We start from the raw sequence: 12,149 nt of genomic DNA, 5'->3' as shown, positions 1-12,149 counted from the left end.
TGATTTTTTGTATATTAAATAATAGTTTGAAGTTTTAAAAATAGATTGCAAAATGTTCCGGCCTTTAAAACCGATCATTTTTGGAAGTAAGAAATCTCTAACCGATTCATATATTATACTTACGTACCGTAACGTTATGGTCTTTTTATCAGTGCGTCTGCAAGAAAACGGGATTAACTCTAATTGCACGATTCGTGCTGCTCATTATACCTTATTTTGTTGCTTATAATGTAATTGCTCAGTAAAACTAAATTCGATTATGATACATGTAGAGTTAGATCAATGGATTGATTTCATCCGTCTGTGGTAAGAACTGGTAATTGGTGTTATACGGGTAGAAGATGATTATTCGTTATAGATAATACCAAGCTAATCGACTGTTAAGTTAAAATGACTTCTTAAGATATATGAATAAGTATAATATTATAACACAAGAAGCTTTTGTAATGTATAAGAATGTATGGAACTGTTGCAGTGATAATAATTTAGTTACCGACATAGTGATGGTAACTAGGTTTGGGTATAGGGTAAGGATTTCTCTGTTTTATGATGTAGCGTGAGGTAACAAAAGATTTTTAAGGTGCATGCGCTAGAGAGTGATTAAATATGAACGACTTTATGTAAATAATAATAATTCTTCCATGTTGGCCCTATAAAAACACGAAATGTTATTACCTGAATACTCCATACTGTTTGGGATCGGTTCATCGGTCACTAAAGGTTAGTTTCCAAACTTTTGACATAGAGGGAGCCACTATGCATTTTTCTTGCTTCCCAAGAAAACATATGGTGATTATCTGCTGGAACTGTTTCTATTTTTCAACCGACATGTTATCTTACCCATTGTTCACGCATATTAATTTTATCGTAAGTAATGTTAATTTGTAACTGTACTAGTAATTTCAAATTTGTAACCAAACCTTTATAGTAGACACTAATTTCACGTCTTTTTCCCAATTGAAATAATGTCATGTTATTGAAATACTTTCTCTATTGTCCATATAGTCAGTATAAAATACTTTCACTCTGAATCATTAATGATTGAAATATATGAGAAAAAATGAAAAAATTGTCAATATCCGTTATTAGGAATTATTATGTATTATATACGTGGAAGAAGATAGTAAACGTATGTTGCCTTTAGTTTCTAATTATACGTTTAAAATTTTCTAAATATGGTGTGTTATAAATAAACATCGCGTGGTAGTAGTCTAAGCTGTATTCGAAAAGTGGAAATCTGTTGCTCTTTGTGTGTCTGAAAATTAGTTTTTGTGTAAAAATGTCATATAATGGCGCATTAAAATTGTATGTAACACAATTTTATAATCTACTTATATTTAAGATGGTATTAACGTATATATTATAGATTTAGTCGAAACATTCGTGAATATAGGCTATGAATAAAATAAATATAAAGAGCGTAATTTTACTATTAAAAATTCGTCGAGGGATATATGATATAATATCCTTAAAGAAAATTGGAGAACGATTTTATATAATGAATGCATTGAATCTCTATGCAGATATATAATATGGTCTCTTTAAAGAGTAACAGAACGTTTTCAAAAAATAAGTTCCCTTCTATAATGTACGATGAAAACAGGCACATAATAGTTCTTCAACATAAAAATTTTAGTTTAAATAGAATTTATAAAAAATCTTTCTCGTACAATACGGACAAAAATGTTCTCGATTCGTATAATTTTACATTGCAACAAATACTGAAGTCCTGAATGCAATATATCTACATGTTGTAGATTATATTATAGATGTTCTGCTTAGTATTTCACTTCGATCAAGTCATAAAAATTAAGTTTTTTAAGTATTAATTTTGACAAGTTCTTTTTTGTGTATCTATTTTCGTATGAAACAATAGTAATTATTGTTCTCACATCATTTATAATATAAACCGAGCAGATTTTCTGAAGATTAAATCAGCACATTTTTTGTTATTATTAATTCGTATATTAATGAGATTAATTACATTTTAATCAAATTACACACACCCATATTGTGTGCCAAGATTCGTGACATAAATGAGGCTAAAGAGATTCTATGGCTTAAAATAAAACGAAAATGTACAATAACGCAATTGCATTGAATCTAGTAACCGTATACTTATCTGGGATTTATCTAAAATTTTGTTAGATTCTATAAGGTAATAATGTTACTAAATCTTATGACGTGTTAATTAATTGAAATCGTTAAAGACTCCTCGTTACTCTCAATATACATACGATACTTATATTATGAAGTATTCCAAATTATTTGTTATTATCACCACATTTTATTTTCTGTTAATAATGATTGAATAAATTTTTGTCAACTTTTCGTTAATCAAAAATACGTGGAATAATAATATTCTAAATATTGAATAGTGATATTTTTTCATCAAGAAATCCGAAATTACTATTTCTGCTTCAATATTTTATATATGCAGTCTTTCGTTATTAAAATAGAGACTGCTTAGTAGACTTAAATGTTCATGTAAATACGTATCTTTATTAGAATAAGCATAAAGCGGAATTTAAATAAACATTTATTTAATTTCTAAAGTGTTTCAACCATATACTACCTATTTTGCATATTTTTTAAGTACATATGCATATTCATTTATGTTTATTATACGTCTTTATAAAATCCGATATCTACTGAATTTTCAAACCAATCTGCTGTGAGTGAAATCAAAATCTCGATAAATTTAACGCGACTGGTATTATTCTAAAACGCGCATAAACATTGTATATGATAACAAGTAATCATCTAGGAAATAACAACAATGCAGCTCTGATATTTTTGTACATAGACACTTATGATAGTGCTATGTACGATCTATCTAGGTATAATATAATTCGAAACAGCAAAACGTTCGAAATGTATTTTATTTTCATTTTCAAATTAGTGCTCTAAACAATAAACGAGATGTTCAGCTTAAGAAAATGTTTTCGTGTATCAGTTCGAAATTGTATTGCTGAAATAGGAGATGATTGTTTTATAAACGATGGAGTAACTATTCAATGATAAAAAATCATAAATGATACAACATTTGAATACTCTTAGTGACAGAAAGAAAATTCAGATGAAACATATTGCTCGACATTACAATACCAGAAAAACAGCAAATTGTGACGAGAAAGAATGAATTTTACATTGACAAGTCTAAAGCGATGGTCGCTGTAAATATAATTTAGGAATGTCTTGATTATGAAATGTACAGACATTTTTTTATGAAATCTGTGAATCAGAATGAGTCAACACTACGAAAAAATTCTCTAGACGATTACTATAAATTAGCAATGCATGGTATTAAAAATGCTGTTGCTGAAAATTACATATGGGTTTTCGTGGATGAGACGATCAATAGAATTGAACGATGTGTAATTAAGAAAAGCAAGCTATGCAAATATTGTCCGTTTCGTCACTTCATTTAAACGAATGGCGTGGCGAGACTGTGATGAAGAAAGAGTATTATTCCTTGCGACAGATGCAGCTGCTTGTGTAGTAAAAATTGCTAAAAATATGAAAGGATTTCATCTCAATATGATCCATGTAATACGTGCAATACATGGCTTAAACTGAGTTGCAGAAGAAATACCTTGTTCATAATTAATTTAATATCTTCTGTCAAGGTAATATTTGGAAAAGTACTCGTACGTGTGGAATGTTATCGAAAAAAATGACTAAACGTTTCACTGACACCTAAACTGATTCTAACGAGATGGGAGACGTGGCTTGAAGCAGCAATAGTGTTGGTGTTAAATAGTTTCAGTAGAAAGGTTAATATCGATGTCTATGTGACTGTGTTACATCATTGTACGTGAGGATAGTATGTTATTATTGAGTCACACGTGATTATTACTTAAATTGGTATAATTTGTTAAACAAAACGTGGTTATGAGAGAAATTTAAGATTCTTTCATTTTTATTTAAATTCGTTCGTCAAAATATTTTTACACATGAATGTTGCATAAATTGTAATGGACTGTAATATATTAAACACGTTACACCTGCTATAAAAAAAAGTAGCATTTAAAACATTTTAAATGGAGATACCGTTTTTTATAACATACTTTTTGTATACTATTTCGAAGTGAATCCAAATCGTATGCATATTATTCATAAGTAAGTTTTCCGTGTATAACATTCAAGACGAGAATTGTTATTTCAAACTCGTAGTTTGCAAACATGTATTACTTATGATCGGATTCAGAATTCGTTGTCGAGTGTTTATATTTAAAAAAAAACTTTTTTTACACCAAAATTACGAAACTCAATTGTTATTTGAAATATTAAAGCATAGTTACACATCAGCTGTTGTACAATTCGTAGGTACAAATTGAAACATGATTTTTATTCTCAATTCCTGTTTGTTAAAACTCTGAATTAGTGTATTTTCCTTGATAACATTAAATACTTTGATAAATATATATATGAACTTGAAATAATTCTAATTTTTCTGCAATTTCCTTTATTAATAAATTGGACTCTTCACAAAGATTATCATCGTTTATGTTTGTATATTGTTTCGATATAAATACTAAACGATACTACGTTGATAAATCACTTTTAGGATTTACTGCTATTTATTGACGTCGTTACAAAAATGTTTTGAAATTATTATAGTATTATGAAAATAAGAGACGAGGGTATTTCATTTCTCTCGAACTTATTATTTAAATGCATTTAATTAGATATTTCTCTTCCTTCGTGCTGAAAATTTTTGTTCTCTCGTCATGTAAAAAATTGCAAATGTAATCGCGTTCATAATTTTCTCAACGTTTTTGTATATTAATAAATTAATGTCTACACGTTTACGTGATATTTGTTTTTAAAGTATCAATAACGAATGGAATGAAACACGATGACTGAACGTCTCAAGCCGAATCAAACTCTTGATTGTATACAACACGCATTTACTTTATCGTAAAAGACACTTTCGAACAACGAAACGTTAAAAATCTTTAAATAAAGTCAACGAAACACGACTCTAAGTATACGTCACATTACTTTGCTCGAAATAACTGACAGTATTTATCCAATTTTGAATATTATATACCATTATCGCGGTATTGTACAGTTCTGTTTAAAAATAAACAACAAAAATAGTTATTACAGGCCACGTAGATCGATTCACTTGTTCACAGGAGTTCGACAAGTTCAGCCACACCTTCGATAAGTCGGAGAGGAATGTAGTTTCTCGAGACGTTTGATTTACAGATCGCGACATAACATTCTAGATGCTGCTGGTTACGTTGTCAACGCACGATTAAACCTCGGTGCGCCGCGATAATAGGTGCGCGTCGAGCGTGTGCGCATGCCGCGCATGCGCGCTGCCATAGTGCCGCTACAGTGGCGCCAGTAATGGCGGCGGAAAACACGCGCGCACGCGAGCACCGCCGCCGGTTTGTTTCTCCACGCCTCTACCTCGCCTCCACCACCGCCTCCGTTCTCGCGACTCGTGGGTAAGTATCCTCACACTCCAATCAGTCTGCACTCGCATGTCCACGAGGTTGCTCGCATAGGCCTGGCGCATTCCTCTCGCACTCACCCCTTGCTTGCACCTGGCTCACCACGTTTAGTACATTACCAGAGAGCCGTACCCGAGTGAACCAAGCCACCAGTTGAGGTACTTGTCGGGAATTATCATCCGCCGAGAGGTTAGGTCAGAGTGGCCTGTCGTGGCGGGATTACGTGACTCGTTTGAATTTGAATTCGCCGCGCCGCGCCGCATCGTCCCGTTAATCGTTGTGTGCCAGCTTTTTAATGTATTTTAACGCGATCGACGGATTTGGAACGAAACATTTCAACGATTGTCAAAACAAGTTTAACGTTTATTGACTGTTTACGCGGGTACTCGAACTCGTGACAAGCGCGCGTTGAGGTTAGGTTTATTCGTCGCCTAACGCGCTCTTTTCGAATGGATTGCTCGTAACGTTCCTTGGAAATCGATTTCTGCGGATATTAGTGCCAACTACTAGTGATAAGGACACGTTTCCTAAGAGACGGATAAAGACCATGAGATTCGTGAAAATTGAGTGAATGTTTCCGGACGGTCGTATTTCGTGCAGTGACTTCTTTGGCGTTCAACAAAATGTACGCATTATGGTGATTAGTATACGAATTAATATTATGTATATTAATACGGTCTCTCTCGTATAAGCGCGCAACAGTTTTGTTTTTATTGATCATCGAGCGTTGACAAGTGATCGAAATGACGTTAGCCTGTTGCGTCGTTCTGTTGCGGGTGTTCGGTACTTTCCTATATCGTTTCCATCGATGCTCCAAGTGCTTCGAAACCACCTTCGAACGAAGTTACTTTTCGAACATGCACAGTAATCAAATTAACGATGTATTTCTTCGATAACCGTCGATAAGTTCTATTCAAATATTCTCCCGTTCGTTACGTTTCAAAAGTAGTTGCAATCTATCGTAAAGTTTATCGAGACGAAAGCTGTATCGTTTTAAAACACAGAATAGGTGTACTCTCAATATACATTATTCGAACAGAAATAATTCGGAACGCCATTAGAACGAATCGATAGCTTCAACCGATAACTTCGGGAACGCAACACCGTTCGATTATTAACGTCTAAACACGATTCCACGTTACGGATACAAATTTTTCACCGTCTTCCCTATAGAATTCATCGAGTATACAAAATTAACGAGTGAACCAACGAGAGAGCGTTGTACAGAGACGGTACATCGGATAAGAGTCTCTGAAATTTCCTAGTGAACTGTAATCCACGAATCACACGAAATCGTAGAATTTGAAAGAAATTTCGTTAGAAACGAATCACCGTAGGAACGAAATTAAAAGATGCAACGAAAAAAAAAAAGAGTCCCGAATTTTGGTCAGAAAAGTATTGTCACTTGATATCGAAAATTGAAATAATCGGCGCCCGGTTTGAGACCATATTTAAACCGACAGAATTCAACCAGTTTCTCGTATTTCCAATCCCGTTTACATCGCGAACTATTCGATATCGCGTAAAATTACTGTCTAATGTAACGCGCGAATAAATTGCATCGGTGGTGACGCAACTCGGTCCGTTGCAAACGGGCAATTTTTACGTTAAATAAACGAACCTGAACACCCGCGGAGCGTCGCAACACTCGTTTTATCATTTCTCACCTCCTTTTCAACCCGAGTCTCGGCGCGCGTACTTTCTTGCACTCTTCAATTTATTCGATACAAGAGAAAGAGAAGCTGACACAACCGCGATCGATGCAGTTGCTCATGGATCAAATTCGATAGCTCTCGTTGAAACACAAGAAGGAACAGAAATCGAAGTCATTTGTCGGTCGAGTCATTAACTATACCGTCATACCTTGAATCGTCCTTAAACGCTCCTAATTAATATATTCACCGATCTCTGATGTCCATTCTCTTGGAAGTTTTAAGTTTCACACGAGGCAGCGTTAATTACGAGTGTTCGATCTTTCGGTGTTTCAACGTTTCGAATTTTTTTTTTATTAATCATTCTTTATTATCATGAATTGGAAATTGATCGTTTTTTCAAACCGTTGTAACGTTCCTTTTGTAGTTTTCATTAACAGAAATCGAAGTTATTTGTCGGTCGAGTCATTAACTATACCGTCATACCTCGAATCGTCCTTAAACGCTCCTAATTAATATATTCACCGATCTCTGATGTCCATTCTCTTGGAAGTTTTCAGTTTCACACGAGGCAGCGTTAATTACGAGTGTTCGATCTTTCGGTGTTTCAACGTTTCGTAATTTTTTTTTGTCAATTATTCTTTATTACCGCGAATTGAAAATTGATCGTTTTTTCAAACCGTTGTAACGTTCCTTTTGTAGTTTTCATTCAAAATCGCGGAGTATCCGCCTCCTCAAGTTTGTAATATTCAATTTGTCGACAGAGACGATATTTGCATCTGTACAACGGTCTATTTTGAAAAGTATAACCATCGTCGTGTATTGGACAAGAAATTTTATCCCGTTCGATTATTTCATGAAACTTGAGGATCTGCCTCAGCGGTATTTTATTGCTCGATGTATCGAACGTGAAGAATATTTTTAAACGTATAAGGTAAAACGGTCCGAGTACTGTTACGGCAATTACGTAGACCTTTTCCTCTACTTACTTGCCAACATAACAGAATACATTGTTAATCGAGTGAAACAATTCGAAGCATTGTTTCCTTAGTAGAATCCCGTGTGTACTGTTTCATTTCGAACCGAATTTCTCGTAATCATTTTCCAACTCGGTTATAAACTCGCGAGTACGTTCAATGTCGCGTAAAAGTAACGAACGAGGAACAGTTGGAGTGCATATTATTTAAAAAGTACTCCGAGACATTCAAACGTACAATGTATCGATTTAATAAAATCAATTTCGGCGATATTTTATGAAATATTTTTGTCTGGAAAGTAACTATCAATTTCGTGAAATATTTTTGTCTGGAAAGTAACTATCAATTTCGTGAAATATTTTTGTCTAGAAAGTAACTATCAATTTCGTGAAATATTTTTGTCTAGAAAGTAACTATCAATTTCGTGAAATATTTTTGTCTAGAAAGTAACTATCAATTTCGAGAAAACAATAATTCGATATTTAATCGGTCAAATATATAAGAGGCGAATCTTTCGATTCTGATCGATTTAATCGTAGGTAGAAAATGATACGCAGCTTGAACGTTGCGAACGTTAGTGTACAATGTTTAATCAATTTCACGACACTCGATTCGATGTAAACAGTACTTACACGTTTGATCGTCGTCTATGATAACGTGTACGGATGTAGTGAAATCATCTCGACGATACACTGATCGTTCGAACGCCGACCAGATTTCTTTCGGTGCGTTGTGTCGCGTCGGGTTTGAAAAATTCGTGATTTTCTCGACAGTTTTCGCACGTGAGATCGATACGAGTGAGAGATCCATGGAAGATTGAGAAATGGAACACGTCGATATCTGTTCTAGATGGATAATTCTGCGTACGTGCCGAATCATCTACCGCCGCCGTCTCTGGTTGTGTTTTCACAGTCTGGAGGGCTGCCGGAAGCTCTGAGAATGCAAAGACCCTTCAATCCACAAGTTAGTGTCCTACTATCCTTACCTATACGCTTAAGCCTGTGTTTGCTTGTACTCCTATCTATTTGCTGACGCACGAGTATGGTGAAAATAATATTTAAGTCGGGGCACAGCACTGCGACGATTGGCTCGATCCACCGAAACACTTTCCTTTTTTAATATTCTTCCACGATACGTAATTGTTTTTATCTTGTTCACCTCGACGAGTAACAACACGTACCTCCAGTTCTCGTTTCCTAGAAACGACGATGTTCGTTCACATATTTCTTTATTATCAATTATACACGTAGATACAATTGTTGGTTTTATATTTGACGTTTCGAATCACTAGTGTCGAGTCGTTTTCAGAATTAACGTAAGCAAGTGATCTGTAAATGTAAAATTAAAATTACAAGATATAATATTACATGAAAGATACGTAAGGTGTGGATTATACGAATTAAAAGATGCGCAGAGTAATAATTTTAATGTTTGTATGATGAACTCCTTACAAGATTCTCATTGTTCGCAATATATATCGATGTATAATCTTCTTTTATTGTACACTTGTTCTTATTACACTCAAGTGGGTATAAGTTTAACGTTACTCGTAGATTGTATAATCATGTTTACTAAAAATATGACTTAAAACATACAAATGATTCGAAAGGTCAACAATAAAAATAGCTCACATAAGATAAATAATTAGTCGCCACTTATTCGTTATATTGACCATCGTACCGTTCGAAGTATCTGTATTTGTCGATTAATCACTGTGACAGTTTAAACGGAAGGGAAACGAAAACAATTTCCTATTGTACAGGAATATTTTTTATCGCGTAGTTCTTACCGATATTAATGAATTATTTTTGTCGCCAAATCTGTACCAAATCTGTTATTTCTTCTAATCGCAATACTGACATTCGATCATGATCATTGCTTCGATACAAAAATTCATTAACCGTTTCTCTTTTCAATATTATTTCAATCGGTTGGATTTATACAACGCAACGACTAGAAAGAAATTTACGTTAGGATTTAGCGGTGTTAACGTACAAGTTACACGCAAAGATTGAGCAAATTGTGTGTTAGACAAATGGTGCTATTATTTGTCGAATTTTTCTGTATTCGAAAATTCGAACGCTTCATCGTTTCGAATTCCATTTCAATACTTATCTATTGAACAGCAATCTCAGTTAACAATATATTTCGCTAGTTTCGTCATGTAGGGTAACTTGTCCTTGATGACTTGTCCACCGTTTTTAGGGATCTGCGTTATGTTCTATCATCGGAATAGTATCATTCGAAGAGTAATATCCGAGAAATGGTATTCGAGTAGTAATATTCAAATAATGGTATCCGAATACTCAAATATTTAAAGTCAATTCGTAGTGTCTACTCAAGTGTCTGTTAAATATTTGAATAGTTTTAACATTGATACCAATAACTGACGCGTCGAGTATGAAAGTCCAGTCGATTCAATGGCTGCAATTCAAAAATTCGCGCGAAGAACGAAAAATCTACCGATGTACGAATTACTGCCATAAGCAGTTTCAATTGGTGGTACGCTCAACGAATGTCGTCATTTTTATGTTTTGCCTAATTTCTTGTCAATTCGTTTTTTCGCGTCATCGTAGCGAATAATAAAAAGGAGGAATCTTTGTGTTTGCAAAAATGCGAATTCGAATGAGAATCAATTGCAGGTGTAATCGCTTTGGTCGCTTGTTGCTTTATGCTCACCAGTGGCAATTAATGCACGATTTGAATGGGGATTTTGTCGAATGTATGGTAACGTAGATGCATGCGTATATAAATCGTAGCGAACGAATGTTTATTTCACAATAGTCACTCTTTGGTCAAAGTCAGACAACCAAACTCTGATACTGTAAAGTAAGTATTAATCGCTTAACGAAAATTCTAAAGGTCATCGAATTTGGAACCCTCGTTTTATGAAAGGAGTAACGGTAAAGTAAAGACGTTCCTTTACGAATGTTTAACCACCCCCTGTTCAAGATTTAACACGTTTCTAGAGACAAATAACGAAACGAAACAACACTTGTCGAATACACGTATTTCAAAAGCATTGAACAGTATTTTATTAACGGAGTTTCAATATGTATATATCGCTGAGATATTGTGTGTGGAATAGAAGAGAGCCCGAATAATAATAATTCGCTTGTACCGACTAAGAACGAAGTGTATTTTGAAACAACGAAACCGTGAGTAGATTTAAATAAATCACAGCAGACGATACCTGTCCCCTAAGACAGGCACAGATCAATCGGGATCTTGATGATGAAACATTGGCGCTGTTGAAAGAACGGGATCATTTTTACGGAAATTAATCGCCGCGGAACAACAATATTATCCGCGAGCCGGAAATAGGGAGATTAAAAATATCGCGAATACATAGATGCACGATCATTGATCGTTGTTCATTGATCGGGTCAACGTTGAAAAAACTGCCGCACTCGTGGCACCCGTGGTATGTAATTAAGATAATAATAAATACCTAATAAATCACTGATCGAACGGAAGAACAAATACGGAGAGCGGTAAACGAGAACCTCATTTCCTCGTATAAAAGAATAATAAATTAACCGCGCCGCGCTAATTCTCGTACAACTATAATTCGTCGTCCACATCGTTATAGAATCGATGAAATGTTTATTCGGAAATTTTCCTACCTATCGATACAGCGCATCTGTTTTCGATTTCCATGTGTTGTTTTTTTTTTTTCACGGTTCTTCGAGTTCTCCATGCGAGACTACAATGAAAGTTATATTATATGTTAAGTATGTATGTATATGTAAAGTTATATGCTCTTTCTCTCGTTCAGGGTACACGTTTCTAACCCTTTGACTCTAAGATACGAAATTTAGAGGACGATGATCGAAAGTCTACGACGAATTTTGATCAGAGCACGTATGCACAGAACATGAAGGAAGGTCCTCGGATGGAAAATCTGCGAAGTGACCTTGATTTTCATAAAACTTTATGGCTTCGAAAGCGATACGAATAGGGTATACAGATAGAATATAATTAGAGGAAATATTATTACTAATAGGTGTATTTTTCAGCCGGAATTTTTCACGCAAATTTCAAAATACTTA

The 12,149-nt window shown here is 34.5% G+C and overlaps 1 protein-coding gene across 10 annotated transcripts in view; it reads left to right on the top strand.

Annotated features, from left to right (window-relative positions):
- The first annotated feature begins 5,322 nt into the window (after window positions 1-5,322).
- The window catches only part of LOC143144634 (E3 ubiquitin-protein ligase RNF220), a 255,843-nt gene continuing 249,016 nt past the window's right edge, over window positions 5,323-12,149 (top strand). For 7 of the 10 annotated variants that reach the window (XR_012991474.1, XM_076307245.1, XM_076307244.1 and 4 more), the window contains exons 1-2: window positions 5,955-6,093; window positions 8,947-9,060. Coding sequence is in view for 8 of the 10 variants with exons in the window: in XM_076307245.1 (XP_076163360.1) it covers window positions 6,040-6,093; window positions 8,947-9,060 (168 nt within the window). In the remaining 2 variants the exon portion in view is untranslated. Of the gene's footprint in view, window positions 5,463-5,493; window positions 5,627-5,954; window positions 6,094-8,946; window positions 9,061-12,149 lie in introns of those variants that run through there. The other 3 variants (XM_076307241.1, XM_076307240.1, XM_076307246.1) reach the window with 3 other exon arrangements.

The sequence above is a fragment of the Ptiloglossa arizonensis genome, chromosome 3 (genome assembly GCF_051014685.1).
Source record: "Ptiloglossa arizonensis isolate GNS036 chromosome 3, iyPtiAriz1_principal, whole genome shotgun sequence".
NCBI lineage: Eukaryota > Metazoa > Arthropoda > Insecta > Hymenoptera > Colletidae > Ptiloglossa > Ptiloglossa arizonensis.
This window is presented reverse-complemented; position numbering and strand designations above follow the sequence as displayed.